The sequence below is a fragment of the Colletotrichum acutatum genome (assembly GCF_030867785.1).
Source record: "Colletotrichum acutatum strain CBS 112980 chromosome Unknown BDZ83scaffold_37, whole genome shotgun sequence".
Taxonomy (NCBI): domain Eukaryota; kingdom Fungi; phylum Ascomycota; class Sordariomycetes; order Glomerellales; family Glomerellaceae; genus Colletotrichum; species Colletotrichum acutatum.
In genome coordinates, this window is record NW_026849031.1 from 28802 (window position 1) to 45846 (window position 17045).

General features: G+C 54.2%; 4 protein-coding genes across 4 annotated transcripts; 2 read left to right on the plus strand and 2 right to left on the minus strand.

The window, feature by feature from the left end:
- Window positions 1-1170: 1170 nt before the first annotated feature.
- Window positions 1171-3230, minus strand: BDZ83DRAFT_277769 (uncharacterized protein). The gene is made up of 4 exons (XM_060502111.1): window positions 3074-3230; window positions 2573-2922; window positions 1704-2512; window positions 1171-1649 (listed from the first exon to the last, which is right to left on the minus strand). Exons 2-4 carry the CDS (start codon window positions 2846-2848, stop codon window positions 1502-1504), a joined length of 1233 nt encoding a protein of 410 aa, XP_060365900.1. The 5' UTR covers window positions 2849-2922; window positions 3074-3230; the 3' UTR covers window positions 1171-1501.
- On the plus strand, window positions 3202-5789 carry BDZ83DRAFT_617801 (S4 domain-containing protein). Its single transcript, XM_060508043.1, has 3 exons — window positions 3202-3722; window positions 3877-4416; window positions 4499-5789. Exons 1-3 carry the CDS (start codon window positions 3681-3683, stop codon window positions 5495-5497), a joined length of 1581 nt encoding a protein of 526 aa, XP_060365901.1. The 5' UTR covers window positions 3202-3680; the 3' UTR covers window positions 5498-5789.
- Window positions 5790-6224: 435 nt separating this feature from the next.
- On the minus strand, window positions 6225-9386 carry BDZ83DRAFT_751296 (Septin-domain-containing protein; the record flags this gene model as incomplete). The annotated part of the gene is made up of 4 exons (XM_060514033.1): window positions 6225-6860; window positions 6911-7377; window positions 7439-7672; window positions 9380-9386. The coding sequence occupies 4 exons, from the start codon at window positions 9384-9386 to the stop codon at window positions 6225-6227; spliced, it is 1344 nt and encodes a 447-aa protein (XP_060365902.1).
- A 4538-nt stretch (window positions 9387-13924) lies between these two features.
- BDZ83DRAFT_617817 (cytosolic phospholipase A2 zeta) lies at window positions 13925-17000 on the plus strand. The gene is made up of 2 exons (XM_060508044.1): window positions 13925-14833; window positions 14884-17000. Exons 1-2 carry the CDS (start codon window positions 14366-14368, stop codon window positions 16876-16878), a joined length of 2463 nt encoding a protein of 820 aa, XP_060365903.1. The 5' UTR covers window positions 13925-14365; the 3' UTR covers window positions 16879-17000.
- Window positions 17001-17045: the final 45 nt, after the last annotated feature.

Here is a 17045-nt window from a genome sequence, read left to right on the forward strand (position 1 = left end):
GGCTTAACTCGAAGCAAACACGTTCCAGACAACCGGAAACATGCCCCAATTAAATAAAAAAGTAGAACAGCCGCCAGCACCAGAAAGGAGGGCAAAGGAATGAATCATTCCCATTAAAATCTCTTAACACCGGGGACGCCCCAACGTGTTCCCCAGAAGGCGGCCCGCCGCACATCGCTTCTCCATCGGCGCATGCCCGCACTTGCGGCTTCGGGAAGGTGGTTGTTCTGCCGAGCATGATTGTTAGCTTCGTGTTATCCAATGACGTCCGTCGGCAGGTCAGCATAAGATATGTGTGACTACTAGCAGTCCAAGAGACCGCAGATACACACAGCTCAACTCAACGGCCGAGAGATGCGTTGGGGCCGGAGGGTCGTCTCCTTGTGCCCCATGACGCCGTCTGAAGCGGCGCTAGGCACAGATATGCCCGAGATCTGAAGGCTGAATGGACTCAGCCGCCTCCATTTTGTCTCTTTTTTCGGGTATTTGGATCCAGATGTCTTTGCTCCCGGTGGGCGTGTAGAAATTTTTGGCATTGAATCCAGGTAAAACTGGGTGCATCTATTAGTCAAGGTACTCGAAGCGGATATAGAGGACCACAAACGCCGTGGTCTAAGTGGGCGCAAAGGCAAGAAAACTGACTAGGAGCTGACAAGATGTGAGTCCGGATTTTGCCTCCGCCTCCGTAATCCGTTCGTTTGGACATCTCTTTGGTGAGGTTCGGAGCTTGGAGAGGGCCCCAGCAAAGCGCCCGGTGCCGAATCGGCAGCGATCCAGGGTCGCTGACGTTCGGATGACCGTTCTTGTTGGTCGGTCTGGATTTGCGATGGAGCTAACCATCTCCACACACGTCCTGCTTGTCGGCTTCGGCTGTCACAGCGTGCAACCTTTTCGGCGTCAGGACTGTGACGGCGAAGATCCTCAGGCGCCTCAGATTTTTGCGGTCTCGGCCATTGTCCGTAACCTATGCATGGATACGGGAACCCTGGGCAGCTGGACAAGGTAAGAGATTGATCCCTTCAAAAACGACTGGTCTTCCGCTTTGTATTTAGACGATGTGAAGGTGCATTGATGGCATTGCATTAGCAACCGTCTTGGCCAAGCTGTACGGCAGGTAAATAGCCCCAGACCGGTGCTCACTCATTCGATCAGTTCGAGAAAGGCAACAGTGGTTCAAAGTGGTCAGAAATATTTTGATTGAACTAGATTGTGTCTCAACAGAGAAATGCACATCTGCTTGTGAGTAGGTCCATTCTCGCAGTGGCATTGTTGCAGACAGAGGCACTGCCGAGTAAGGTCGCGTGCTCATGCTATTCGTAACAACCAGACCTCTAAACCAGTAATACCTAAAGTCAAGTCCCATGAACGCCATAGACCGTGTGCCTCGTTTATCAACAGGCAGGAGAGCCAAAAATTCGAGTCCGATAAAAGTTGCTTTTGGAAGTGGTATCTTGTTTCAGAGGAATCCGAGGTGTAATGAGGGGGCTTCCATCTCATTACCCTATGCGGCAACGTCGGTCTTGGTGTCGACCTTCTTCGCTTCCGGCTGGGCGGCGCTGTCCTCCTCGCGTCCGCGCTTGCCGTTGCTGTTCTTATCTTCCGCGACAGCCTCACCGTTGCCGTTCGTAGCCTGAATGGTAGGCTTGCCACTATGAGACTGGTTAGTACTGCTGTCCACGTTGGGCAGATGCGGTGATACATACGCGTTGCGGTCGTTGGTGATCTCGTTGGGATCCCTGCGGTTCTCGCGGTTGTCACGTCCACCACGTCCACCACGGCGGTCACCACCACGGCCACGGCCGCGTCCGCCGCGTCCGCCCCTGCCACCCCTGAAGCCATTCTTCTGGTCGTGGTCGCGGCGCTGCTTCCAGTCGTCGTTTCCAAAGTTACCGCCACGGCCACCTCTGCCGCGACCACCGCGACCACCGCGGCTATCGCCCTCCTTGCCCTCGAAGAATCGGCGGGAGGTGTTGGGCTCGAGCTTGCCGGCGAGGATGAGAGCGGACTTCTCCTTCACGTAGTCAATCTTGGGCATCATCTTCAGGTCGTGTTCCTTCCACTTGGGCTTGGGGTCCAGAGCGAGGAACTTCTGAGCCGCCTCCTCGTCGGGGAACTCGACAAAGACGGAGCCCTTGAAGAGCTTCTCGTTGGTGCGGCGGAGACGAACGGAGTTGATGGTTCCATACTGTTGGAAGAAAGACTCGAGGTCGAATTGGGTAGTGGGCTCCTCATCTCCGAATCCCTTGACGTAGACGCAGCGGGCGTTGAACTTGTCGTTACCAGAGGTGTAAGCCTGGTTGCGCTGGATGGTCTCCTCACCCTCCTCGCCAGCGATGTTGACCTGCGTGCTCTCCTTCAACGCAGCAACGACAGCAGAGTAGGGCTGGAAGCGACGCATGCGCTTGAAGTTGGTGATGGTCTTAAGGGGGATAGGCTTGTTGTCGAATCCTCCAACAAGCTCCCACAAGAACTTGTCGTGGGGAAGGTTGCTGTCCGACAGGTAGAACTCGACCTGTAGTCAATCACGTTAGTCAATCGGTCAGTTGGAGTGCATCATGTTGGGGCGCCTTACCTGCTTGCGGATCTCAACAGGATCATCTGTCTCCTTGAGGAGAGAAGGGTCAAACTTGACATTGTTGGCATGGGTCTTCTGGTCGATCTGGGCGGTCGTCTTGATGATGTCGGCCTCCTTAGCCTCAGACTCGGCGGGCTTGACCTCGGGCTTCTCCTCGACTTCCGCAGTCTCCTCGGCCTTAGCAGTCTCCTCAACCTGTGCAGGCTCCTCGACCGTGACGGGCGCCTCGACGGCAACAGCCTCGACGGGCTTGGTCTCCTCGGCGGCGCTCATCGTAGGGCGAGTTGGGTTGTGAATTGGGAAGTATTGAATGTTCTGTGAAGTAGGAATGTTGTCAATGATGGGTTCTTGATCGCAATTAGATAGTTGTTGCGCGACAAAGGTGAGTAACACAACGCCAGCCTCGGGGGGAGTCAAGGTCGGCAGTATTTATTATGTGGCGGGGTAGGCAACCGCAAAGAGTCAGAGGGGAAAGTGAGTAATCCGGAGAAAGCTTACAATGTGAAAACCAGTCAATGCAATTCGACAACCGTCGTATGAGCTGAGAATTCTTGGTGAAATGTGTCTTGCCTTTCAGAGTTTATACAGGAAACGGAGAAAGGCGATGGTTCTTGGTCAAGCGGGAATGGCAGAAAAAAAAAAGTCCCCCGTTTCTCCAGTGGTGAGGATTTTGCGACCAGAATTCGCATGCACGAGCGAGAGCTCCAATTTCTGCCGCGGCGGCTTGCGCGCAATTGAGGCTCACCGCCCGCAGCTCGACTCCACTTGGCGTGGTGGGGAGAATGAAAAAATCAACCACACGGGTGGCTGCGAATGCTACATAGGCACGGGAGTATGGGTACGTACTGCCATAATCCCAGGCCTCACAAAGCCTCGAATAACTACCTTACTTAGGTAAGCAATATCTTGCTGTTAAATTCCAACGCTGCCTATCTCTGCACGTGACGACGTGACAGCTCTCACAGCAGGCCAGAAGGAGTACGTACCGACAATCGGGACATGCCGTTCCATCACCAAAATTTCCGTCTCTGCGTCTCGTGCTCCTGAAGCTGTCGCCATCCCTCCAGCTCCAAGTTCGCGACCATTCAGCCCCAATTAGCCCAAGATGAGAGGTAGAAAGCCAAGGTGGTACAACTTGGCGAAGCCAGTAAGTTATCGCCCCATTCTTTCCCATTGAGCCTCGACGTCAATCGCATTGTGCTTTTCCCCTGAAATCGCCCTGCGCATCTTTCATCGCATGATGTTGAAACCAACGATGGATGAACTGGAGCTAACCATCACCGCCTCTTCTCTCCGAATAGAAAATCCGCCAGTCATGGAACAAGTACAATCTTTTCAACCTCGCCACATTCAAGTTGAAACGAAACCGAGCCTCGAGAACCTTCTTCCAGCAGAAATGGACCGCCAAGTCAATGACCCGTGGCTACCACGGCGCCCACGTCAAGGAGGCGGAATGGTCACGCAACTTCTCCCGCCGCCTCTTCTCCGCCGTCGATATGCCGCCTGAGTACCTCGCCAAGCACGACGGATCAGAGCACTCGGCCGGCCGCGGTTCCGGTCTGCACGCCGAGCCGGGATCAGAGGACCTCACGCCCACCGCATACCATTTCTCTAAGCTCGAACAAGCCAGGCGTCGGAGGGAAGGACGTAGATCTAATGCTGATGCTCAGACCGAGATGCTTGCCCGTCCCGTTGGGCAAATGACGCCCTACATGCAGATGGCTTTCGCACCCCTTGAGCGGAGGCTGGACGTTGCCATCTTCCGCGCCATGTTCGCCAGCAGTACGCTCCAGGCAAAACAGTTCTGCACACACGGCGCCGTCAAGGTCAACGGCAAAGTCGTGAGTAATCCATATTTCCCAGCTCAGATATACAAGATCCCACCATCTGTATACGGCAGACACCTAATCCATCCGATTCTAGATGCGCTACGGTGCCTACAAGCTCAACCCCGGCGATATGTTCCAGGTCGACGTCGATAATGTTCTCTTCGCCACCGGCCGGCCCAAGACTCCCAATCACGCACTTTGGCTCGCTGGTAAAGACTATCGATCCCTGCAGGACGCCGGCAAGCCCAGCAAATCCGCGACTGAAGAGGGCGCCTCAGAACAGGAATCTGGTGACGCAGCACCCGTGTCCGCCGACGCCGACGCCGCCGTCAAAGAAGCTGATGTCGCCGCGGAGAGCGGCGAGGCCGTCACCGAAGCAGCAGAAGCAGCGGCCGAGGGTGAGGAGGGAACCCAGCTCTCCGAGGCAGAAAAGTCGAAGCAGCTCCACAAGCAGCTCAAGTCGCTTGTCCGCTCCGTCAAGACCTTCCTCAGCGACGAAGACGGCCTCAAACCCAGCAAGAAGCGCCAGCTCCGGGCCTTCATGGCCGAAGCCAAGCGCGCCCTCTCTACCTCGGGCCGCGTGACAGACGACGCCGTCGCCACGCTCGACCACGAAGGCGTAATGAACAACCTCACCGCCCTGCTCAAGGACTTCAAGCTCGAGGGCAACAAGGTCGAGGCCGTCGTCTCCCCCGAAGCAGAGGCGCAGGAACAAGCCGCCGACCACTCCAAGCCGACGAGCGCCAAAGAAAAGGCAGAGACCGAGGCCGTCACGGACCTCATCTCCTCAAAGGACGTCCGCAACGCGCTCAGCGGCCTCAGCAAGGCCGAGCAGAGCGCCTTTGCCGAGCTTCTGCGCAAGAATGCCGAGAACCCCATCGACGAGTCCAAGCCCTACTGGACCCCCTGGCAGCCGCGTCGCTACATGGCGCCCTTTGCCTTCATCCCGCGTTATCTCGAGGTGAACCAGAACATCTGCGCCGCCGTCTACCTCCGTCACCCTGTCGCAAGGCGCGGTTCCGCCGAGGTGCCCACTCCCTTCACCTACGAGACGAACCAGTTGGCCTTCAACTGGTACCTGAGGAGGGGCTGAGCGTTGTATGTAAAGATGTAGGCGTTGTGCGTGGTAGTAGTGGTCGTGGTGCCGAAGAGGAGATGGCCGTTGGAAAGATCAGACGGCAGTGTACAACAGGACATGGATCCCCAAAAACTTGTAGGACTGCATGTAAAAAGGTGTAGACGTAGTCGTCTATGTACATCATCAATTGAAGAGAAATCAAACATATGCACTGGTTCCAGAATTCGATGTAGGGGGCGTGTTGCCTCGAGGCTCGTCCTTGATATATCTTCCATCATACATTCCTTTTGCGGCACCAGCCACACTAAAAAGATAATGAACTATAAATCTACGACTAGTAATCAAGCTCGGAAATATTAGTGAGAGGAAACACATCACACAAGTAGGCACTTTGGACAAGGTCTAGGGAATCATCATTTCGAAGCACTGTAACTAAGCTGACAAAGAGAAGCAATGACTCCTCATTCCTTTCGCGTCTTTCCCTCCTTAATCTGCATCAAGCCCCCTGCGTGACTGCTTCGTAAAGACTTTTGATGATGCTGGGATTCCGTTAAGTGATTAGATGAGGGTGTGTGATTAAAAGAGGTCCAGAAAAAGGGGGTGATAAGAAAGAACATGAAGAGAATCGACAAAGAGGCGCGGTGTGCTGGTATTGTATGGGCATCATTGGTACTTAGACATGGGTCGTGGAAAGAAGAATGCGAGCAACGTGTGGCGTCAAGAGACCAAAGAAGGAGGCATCTTAACGGAGCGAGAAGCCCTTCCGCTTGCCTTCCTTCTCGATGGGCCGGCCGCTCTCGACTCGTTGCTTCTTCTCCTCGAGCTCCATGCGTTGGCGCTCCAGTTGCTCCTTCATCTCTCTGTGGCGGGAGTAGAGCTCCTCTTCGCTCTGCTTCAGCTTGCTCTCCTTCTCGGCAACCTTTTGCTGGAAGACCATCTTCATCTCGGCCTCCATCTTGGCGAGCTTCTGCTCGTGCAGGGCGCGCTCCTCCTCCTGCTTGACAGCAGGGTTGACCTCCTTGAAAACGCTGGGGTCTTGCGACACGCCCATACCAATGAGCTTGTCGGTACGGTAGTTCTCGTACAGGCTGTTGTTGGTGTGCTCCTTGAGCTCCTCCATGTGCGTCCGAATGAGCATCTGGCGGAGCTTGACAAAGTCGCAGTGCTCCTCGTTGTCGACTTCGATGACACCCCAAGGATAGCTACGTCCACGGACTTTGCGGCCGTCGGCGTTAGTGATCTCGTTAGTCGCACCAACGACAGCGAAGGGAACCTTGGACATGATTTCGTTGTTCTCGGCAATGGTCTCCTCGTCGTCAAGCTCGTAGCGCGGGCCCTCGAAGATCTGGATACCGTGGTGCTTGATGTCGGAGAGAATCTGGAGGAATTTAGTGGCTGTCACACGTTGCTCAACAAAGGTTTACTTACTCTGGACTTGAAGTTGGCAATCTCCTCGTCGGTAAGAGTGTCGGCCTTGGCGATGACAGGAATCAGGTTGACCTTGGTGTGAAGGCGGCGCATGACCTCGATGTCAAGGGGCTTGAGGGAGTGGCCAGTGGGCTGGATGAAGAACACGCAGGCGTGGATACGGTTGTCGACAATGTTCATGCGGTTGACCTTGTTCTCGGCGTCGAGGTAAGCGTCGTAACGCTGCTCAATGTTGTCGACAATCGGGCGCCAGGACTCATCGTTATTGACGAAGTCACCGAATCCAGGGGTGTCGACGACGGTCAAGCGAAGGCGGACGCCAGCCTCCTCAATGTCGGCGCTGATGGACTGAATAGTAACCGTCTTCGGGATGATGTCCAAGCTAGGGCCCTTGCGCTCCTTGGGAGGGTAGAGAGAAGTGTTGAAGAGCGTGTTGACCAAGGTCGACTTTCCGAGTCCAGATTCACCTAGAATAAATGGCGTTAGCGGATATTCCAGGTCATGGAAGCAAACGGTAAAATTACATACCAACAACCATCACGTTGAAGTTGAAGCCCTTGCGGACACTCTTGCGGTGCCATTGGTTAGGCAGGTTGGCAAAGCCGACATAGCCAGTAAGCTTGCGGCGAACAATGTTCCTAAGATCACTGGAGGGAGCCGAAGGGGCACCGCCAGCTTGGTAGGAGTCAGATGAAGGCTCTTCGACGGGGGGCGAAGTGGGCGCCGAGGGCGGCGGGGAGGTAGCAGGAGAACCTTCGTCAGCTGCATTTATGTCAGTAATGATTCTTTTCCAGAGATTAAGCTTCAGCAAGGCGGCAAGGCAGTGGCGAGAACAAGATGATCCGGGCTGTCTGATGTCGAAATGCGAAGGGATATGCCGTCTTTCATTTATTGCCCGACTGTTGTCCTCCACCGTCACGTCGCCGGGCTATGCTATCGGGTGCTGGGAGCCAGTGGAGGCATCTGAGAGATATTGAAGAGAGCGTTGAGCGGGAGCGAATGGCGAATTCTCTGAGATTGGTCGTTTACGGTTTCCCATGTAGCCGTGATCGTTACGGTCTGATTCTCGTATTGCCTTGCCGGTCCTGTTTCGTAGATCATGAGATTGCCAGCTGCTTACCCATTGCGAATATCGGGGGAGTTGTCTTGGAGATGTTTGTCTCAAGAAAAATATCTGGATCTGAAGCAAAAAGAGTATGTATTAGCTTGGTTGTGATATGAGGCAAAATGCTGCTGGAGAGCAGGAAAAGGTTGGCTCAGGAGATGGGACGAGGCAAGTGGTGATGGGGTTTGTGGTGTTGCGCAAGGGCAAGATGATGCCAGCTGGCCGAGTGAAGGAGAGAAATGGAGTAGTTGTTTGGCTAGTTTGTTTCCTCGACCGAATCTTGGACGATAGGAGAAGTATGGGGAAAGAGACGGGGGAAGATTCACATACCTGGACGTCTACAAAGCAGTCGCGTGTCAAGGAGCGTCGCAGATGGGTAACGAACGATAGAAAAGGAGAAAGGTGGTTGTGAGAGTCTGGCGACAGACAATTGGACCTCTCGGTACCGAAAGAGGAGATGGCGAAATGCTCGAGGGCAAAGTTGATGATGGGGCCGAAGAGAAGAATCACAACCTCAAGGGAGAGAAAGGTGTGGTGGTTACGAAGTAAGGTAGAGAAGGAGAGGTGTAGGGTGAGGTAGGTAGTAGGTTCCTCGATGAACGTACGTTTTGGGGGTGGGAAGGGGAAATTTAGGGTGCAACGGGGACAAGAAAGATTTGGCTGTGTGACCCCGTTTCCTGACGACGGTCGGTGCTCCCTTCACGGTTCACCTCAGGTCACCTCACGTACCGTACCACCGCGTTACATTAGGTTCTGCTTGCTCTCTCCCTACGCTCAGTACTTAGGCAGGTAGGGACACTACGCATACGAAGTACACGTACGACTACAGAGGGCAGCCACTGGGAAGGGACGGAACCTGGGACTGAGGGTGGTGCTTGCCCGCCGCTACGAGGTGCAGATACAGGGGACCAGCATGCCTGATGGGGGACGGGAGATGGTGTTGGGCCTACTGGGCCACGGTGCATGATGGACGGGGAAGAAGCACGTTGCTGTCCCCTTCCTCCCCAAGCAAAAGGGGGTTGAGGTGGACTAATCCCGGTCGGGCTAGATTGGTTTGAGTGGATCCCGAGCAAGGGTGGTGGATGGAGCAGGAGAATTAGAGACCGGGGTTGCCCTTAACGGCGCGACCTGATTGGCCATGGGGGCGGTGGTCGTAATGAAGCATCAGAAAAAAAAAACCGCCAAAAGGAGCATCTGGAGATTGGGGAAAGGAACGACAGACATTGAAATTCAACACAGACAAGGTAAGATTTGCACTACGTACTTTTATTCTTGATGGCTGCCAATATCTCTATTCATCCAGTTCCTGCCCTCACTATTCAAAACTTTGTGATCTTTGTCAGTCTCTTCTCTTCGAGTATTACCGTCCATCTCAAGAGCCGCGACACAGAGAGGACCCCTTATTCCTGCCCGACGCTTGGGCGATTTACGATGATTTTCCAACTGGCATCTTCTCCACTCAGAAACAAAGTACACTAGAGTGCCAACTGTTTGCCGGCCAGGCCACGGGGACAGCACGGAAGGAGAAACAACCTGGGGCTGCGTTTGAGCACCGCTACCTCGCGTCCAACACACAGTATTTTAATGTTAAGACTCGAAGGGGGCATTTATCCACCCATGTTCAAGAGGCCAAGGAAAGCCCACGTGAAATGATTGCATCACGACCTTGACAGGTGTCCCGAGGGAATGAAATAAGTTGAGTTTTTTGCCGTCCCGGACTGTTGGCCTTGTCTGGATTCCCGCGTGCTTGTGCGATAAGGTACTGTCAACAATGCACGCAAGCTGCGTACTCGGCTTCCTTTCTCCAAAAAAAAGTCAAAACTTGGGACGAATATGAGACTGGCAGGTATTGCTTAACCATGCTGTACTTGAGCAGATCTTGTCCCTACGCAGCGATTGTGTGTGCCAGGGCCTGCGGAACGATATTGCTGTTGCGGTACAGATTATAGCAGCAAGCAGCAGTCTCAAGCTCTGGTTAGGTGTTCATGACCACTCTGATTGCATTGAGGGCCGGGAAAGCAGGAATCCGACTTCCAATTTCCACGTCTCATCCATGATCCATGGGATGAAGAAAGGCACGCCCGTGGCCCAACAGCGCCTGTGCCCAGACGGCGGAACCAGAGACAGCGCCAAAGCCAGTATCAGTCAGTAATGATAACGGAGCCACCAAGACCAGCACGGCCTGGCAAAGAAGGCATGGACCACCGTGGATCCCGCCGTGTGAGGATGGACGGAGATGGAATGGGGCCAAATGGGAAATGGGAGGAAGCCATCCACCCATTCTTGTCTATGGCATCCCGGTCACAATTCATACCTCGACACGCTGGGGCTGATGAATAACTTAGATTACGCCTCAGGCACATACGGCACAATCCAAATTTGGGCGACCCCCAATCTGAGGTACCCAGGTACCTAGATAAACCCACTCGGTCTCCAAGGAACGGGAAAAAAGACGTTCCGACACACGGGCCGTCTTCTGACACTGACTTCACAGGCTTCACCCCAGCTTCTCCCTCTCCCTTTGCTATGCCCTGCTGTCTCTGCAGGGCTTCACACCCCCTTCATCCTCTTGGCCACTCTTACCTGCAGCGAGACCCCGTGAACCTGCAGGAGTAGTCCCTGAACCCGGGCCACACCTGATGGCCCTCTCTCAGACTCTTTCGCTCGTTTCCCCCCGGGAGTCGGGACTTGCCAGTCACTTGCCCCGAAGAAACCTAGAGCAACACACCCCGTCGTCTGCCGAAAGGTGCCCCGGCCGCTATACTACGTTAGCTGCGTTCTCTTCAGCCACTTCGAAGCATCCACATCACCGCGGCCTCCTTCACGAATCTGTCCATCCAATGAGTGTCATTCGAACAGAGTTGCAGGTACGAGGTCGCGCTGGGGGCTTTAAAGAATGTATTCGTGGTCAAAAGCTGTGGAAGACCAATCGTGCTTGTGGCATGCCAAACAAGAAGCGGACCACTTACCAACGAGATCACGCAAGCTGCGTCACCACCTTATCAGCTATGGTCCAACACATCCTGAGACTCCTCGACCAGTGAAGTAACATTTTTTTTGCAGCGTGGCAGTATGTTGAGTTGTTGCCAATCAGCCACCCAACCACAATAAGGCACGGGATGCAAGTCTGGCAGCCAGCCTTGCCGTGTCTCGGTTCTGGCTTGTCTTGCCCCAAACTCCCTGCGTCGGACAAATCGCTGATCGGCTTCGCGCAGATCCTGCAGCAAAAAGCCAGACGGGGGCAGAAGAGACAAACGAGAGGAGATGATTATAAGTGAACAGAAACCGCGCGGAAGCACCGTTGACGCCCGCCACTGTAATTTGCCGGAGCAAGCCACACTTTCCAAGATTTCCTACGCTGTTCATTGCAGACCAGGAGGACGTTTCGCCTCCTTATCTTCGAGTCTGATAATCCAAGCCTTGCACGAGTGGTGCAAGTCTCCTCGCCGGTCCGAAACTGGCGATGCTTACATGGCAACTTCGGTATCATCAAGTGACGCCTCGGCCTTGCGTTTGCAACCTTTGCGGCCCTGTTTCGAGCTGCCGGGATCGTAGAATCTATGTCTGCAATTTATAGACGCATCAGAGGCGTAATGTTAATCTCGACATAGGTCGCAAGAAAGCTCTATCTGGATGCTAATGAGTTCGGCCTGTGGGATGCCGCAACTCGGCCTCCGAGAACAGCGATCTCTTGCCAGTCCAGAACAAAAGGAGTGGCCCACGACCAGGGCTTTTCTCCAACGTCAAATTTTCGATCGCGATGCCTGGGATCGAGTGGTTCCCAGCTACAAAAAGCTTGTGGAGACATGAAAATAAGAGGCTTGAGGTCCTTCCAAGTTCAAGGGGCTCCGGCTCCGAAGAGAGATGGCCGGCTCTCGAGCACCCGCATTTGTGGGGCTCTGCCCCGATGCCTTTGATGTGTGCTCCGACTCGGTCCGGATTCAATACACCCGCCACCTAGGCTTGAGCATCCCTTGCAGAATTATATGGTGAATTTGGTTCTTGGTCATCGCATGGACCTCTCATGCGATAGGTCGCAACGAAAGATTGTGTCCCAGCAGTTACTCTAGTGAGAGTATTAGGTATCGAACCAAGTAAGAGATATGTAACTCTCTCGGCAAGGGTTTGAGACATGCCTTGGTCTGGGACAGTTACTGGAACAATTTGTGTCGAGGCCAGGTCAAGATATCTGTCTCATGTGACCATACAAATTGTCTCTCTACCTCCTCGGTGCGAAGGACTCACAAGCTGGACACTTACAGTATCAAGATAACCACGGACCGCTCTGACTGATGAGTATTGGATGACAAGATAATACTATGCAGTTACACCGCACGTATAAGCATCGCTGAAGATTACCTACTTTTCGCAATTCTCCCTTAGCGCTACCAGCTCTCGACACACACATCCAGCGAGCATAGCAAGTTGCAAATATGCCACTAGAATCCAGCAAGCGTCACCACGGGTCACTAGTTTTGCGTACTAGATGTCTAAAAACATGACTTCAATCTCTTGATTATCGCAAAATCAGAACTTCCAACAGCCTTACGTGTTTGAATCTCAGCTGCTGTAGAGATTTCAATAAGATCACTGAATTACAGCCGCACCTCACACAGTACCCCTATTCCATGAGGCAATGCTCCCCAAACTTGTCACGACGGCTCTCCTCTCTCACACCACGAGGTCCAGTATGTCGCTCGGAAGCATGCCAGCAGCGCTTGAGACCTTTGGTAGTCGAGGCAGTAGCAGCCTTGCATGAGATCTAGCCTATTGGCGTAAATGATAGACTGAGCTATTCAAGATGCAGTCATGAAGCATATCGCAGCATCGGCTTGACTAAATCCCGAGGCTCTCTCCCAAGTCCAATGCCTGAGTAATCGGAAAGGTGCGGAAGTTTAGTCATTTCTCTGACACTAGTAAGCCGAGTATCTTAAGCATTCAGATGAGATGCTGGGATTCATTACAAACAGCAGACTGGTGTGAAAAGGACCCGTAATTCCGCGAGGTTCTTGTTGGGGTGCTTTTTGGCATAGACTTGGCCTGGGGTTTTTGTATATTCCAATCAACCAACCTATATGTTTGCAGCAGTTGCATGTCCAGGTGGAAATTGCCTATCGTTGTTATTTCCTAAGTCAGATACATAACAGCGACCATTCCAGGCCCGACAGATACATGATTATGCTGCTAAGCTACGGTGCAGGCTTCATAGTTTCGGACGTTGGCCCATTAATCTGCAAAGTCGAACCTATGTGACAGGATTGCGTACGACCGTGGCTCGATCTAGGAGCGAAACCTCGGACTGCGATGTCCAGGCTCAGGGGTGAGCTTTGGAGTCTTTCGATGGGCAAGATTTACCTTGGCGTATAGCTTGGATGAACCCCTCCAGAAAAGTTGTGAGATGCTCAAACTTGTGGCTGAGACTCCAACAGTCCAGTTTAGGCTTCAGTCGAGGATGGGAAACTGGTTGAAGATACATGTTGACTTTGAAAAGAGCAACGACATCAGTCTTGAACGGGTGTTTAACAAATAAGAACAGCTGCCAGAAGATTCTCCACTGTTTCCTCCAGCCGATCACCTGCGTATGGGGTCGTCTGAAGAGACTTTGAGGTTCTAGACTTCCCCGAACGATGAGCCGTGACACTACAGACATGTCATCGTCACATGGGAAGCGGCAGAGGCCGGGTGGGCCAAAGAAAAATCTGGCGCCACAGAGTGGCCAGAGCGGCGGCCGGGTCCACCAGTTCAATTGGCGAATGAACCCGCCCGGAGCTTTCTCAACGGACGGTGGAGATCCAGGGACGTAGAAAGGTACTTTCTTCAGCGGGATATTTGCGCCAAGATATAAGTATCAGTCTAACAGATATGATGGAGGCCCCTTCGCCCCCCCTTGCAGTTCCTTGCTTTCGATCCACCAATCCCAATCGTGCCTCAATGATGTCAGGAGCAGACCAGGGTCGGGAAAGAGCGAGAGAGAGAAAGTTGTTGAGCTAACCTCGCTGTCATTGCCTCGCGCTTTGCGCTTAATTCAGCTTCGGTGCTCTTTCCCCGGAGTAGCCGCGGCCATCTTGGATCTCTAGTTTTTTTTCCTCTCCTTCTCATCCGTAGCACCGGACTGTTTAGTTATCAGATCGAAAATGAAGACAACGAATTTGCCGCAACCGTAAAACTGTCGAGATTCCTGAGCAAGCTAGAACGATAGCAATCACCACCAACACCACCAATATCCCTCCCTACGCCACGACACACCCCAATTCACAACCGATCAACGCAAGGTAGATCAACACCACCGTTCATTTCTGGCTCATCCAGCCAGTCATGTCCCACGACTTCAGCCTCTCAATATCGCCAAGATGAGATTATTCGAGCCGTATTCCCGCGACGCCATGCGCCGGGCTGCGAGATCATTCCACCACAGCGTGACTGTCGGCCGCATCAGAACTCACGGCCTTCTGGTTCACCGGAGGCCTACGCTGCCCCGCCAGTCGCGGCACAGCTTCTTTACGGCAAGGGAGAAGGTCCCGCCTAAGAAGACGTCGATCCCGGTGGCCATTTTCACCGGTGGTCTGGTCATCTGGGCGCTCTACCCGTCTGATGAGTTTGAGCGGCTGTCCTTGGCTGAAAATGAGAGGAGGAAGGGAGTTCGCAGCAATGCGGCAAGCACAAAGTCTGACCAGACTGCGTGGTACAACTTTGCTCTCAAGTTTGAGACGTTGTCCGACTCTGCCGACGTCGAATGGACTGCAGACAAAATTGTTGGGTTCATCCTGCCGGAGTGGTCCAGGTTGGTTCCCGGATACATCCGGAAGCTCCAGAGAGAGGTGAGTTTTGCTAAACATAACCACTTATTGCTATCGACTAACATCACCAGCTGTCAATGGCACCCGGATCTCTAGCAGATGAAATTTGGCGAGAAGCCCATGACCCCTTCATCAACCCCGAGGTGCAATATTCCGCCAAGGTCAGGGTTTCTAATGATCTATGTGATGAGGAAAAAGAGTTTCTAGCAAGGCGGAAGCGAGTCACTACCATGGCATTAGCCAAGTACCTTGAGATCGACGAGAGGGATGTCCACCCGGACGACGTCCCTACCATTGCCATGTGCGGCTCCGGAGGTGGCCTCCGAGCCCTTGTTGCCGGCACCGGTTCCATGCTCGCCGCAGACGAAGATGGCTTGTTTGACTGTGTCACATATACCTCTGGTGTAAGCGGGTCATGTTGGCTACAGGCCCTCTACCACTCTTCCATCTCAGAGGGCAGTCTCCCCAAGGTTCTGCAGCATCTGAAAGCCCGCGCCGGCATCCACATCGCCTACCCGCCCGTTGCGTTCCAGACCCTTCTCTCTGCCCCGACAAGCAAGTACCTCCTTAGTGGTCTTGTTGAAAAGCTCAAGGGTGACCCCCGCGCGGACTTTGGGCTGGTCGACGTCTACGGCCTCCTGTTGGCGACGAGATTTTTGGTTCCCAAGGGCGAACTGGAAGTGAGTGATCGGGATTTCAAGCTGTCCAACCAACGAGAGTACATCAAATATGGCCAGAACCCGCTACCCATTTACACGGCCGTCCGCCATGAGATCCCCGACGTGGACATTGATGGGAGCGGAGCAGTGCCGTCCACCTCGGACGCCGCGAAAGAAGTCGCCAAGAAGGAAGCCTGGTTCCAGTGGTTCGAGATCACGCCTTACGAGTTCTTCTGCGAGGAGTTCTCCGCTGGAATCCCGACTTGGGCCATGGGCCGACGCTTCAAGAACGGCGTCGACGTACCCCCTGAAGAAGGCTTCCATCTCCCAGAGACACGGATGCCGTTCCTCCTCGGCGTCTTTGGCAGCGCTTTCTGCGCGACCCTGAGCCACTATTACAACGAGATCAAACCTCTCGTGCAGAGCCTCGCTGGTTTTGGCGCCCTGGACGGCATGATCTCGGGCTACAACGAGGACCTCAGCAAGGTCCACCCGATCGACCCCGGCACCGTCGCAAACTTTGCCTATGGTATGGAGGATAAGCTGCCCGAGACGGCCCCGAAGAGCACCTACAACACCGAATATATCCAGCTTATGGACGCCGGCATGTCCAACAACCTCCCCATCTACCCGCTCCTCCGCCCTGGCCGCGACGTCGACGTCGTTGTCGCCTTTGACGCCTCCGCAGACATCAAGACGGACAACTGGCTTGCCGTCGCCGACGGCTACGCCCGCCAGCGCGGCATCAAGGGCTGGCCCGTCGGCGTCGGCTGGCCCAAGGCAAGCGAGTCCCCGAAAGAGGTGCGTGACGAGCTCTCGGAAGCCCAGGCCGCGTCCGCGCAGGATGCGGACCAGAAGCTCCGCGAGGCCAAGGCATACCAGCGCGAACACCAGGCCGAGGAGGGCCACCGCAAGCCGGACGAGGATACCAAGAGCGGGCAGGCGGCCAAGTTCACGCCCGGCGACGAGGAGTCGGGCGAGCTTGGGTACTGCACCGTCTGGGTCGGCACGACGCAGGAGCGGTCGTCATCCGATACCCCGCCGCCGTCCAAGGCGATTACCGAGTCCAACTCGTGGCAGCTCATGGAGGCCGACGCGGGCATCGCCATCATCTACCTACCATACCTCGCTAACCCCAAGGCGCCCGGCATCAACCCCGGCACGACGGATTATTTAAGCACCTGGAACTTTGTCTACACGCCTGATCAGATTGAAAAGGTGGCCGCGCTAGCGAGGGCTAATTACGCCGAGGGACGTGAGCAGATTCGCGGGACGGTGAGGGCCGTCTACGAGCGCAAGAAGAAGCTTAGACTGGAGAGGGAGGCGGGGATCAAGAAGGACCGGTACCGGAGCTTGGTGAGGCGGGGGATGGCGCATAAGCTGGGCGAGGGCGATCAGTTCAGTTGAAAGAGGCGGATTATAGAATTGTTGGAATGAAGATACCCGAGAAGGTGGAGGACTCTTGAAGGATGGCGTAGCTTAATCATTGGAAGTAGATCCATTGTAATAAAAAGTGTGTTACTTTGAAATGTTTTGCAACTCATAAAGAGGCCGAGTATGGTGTGATGAGATCA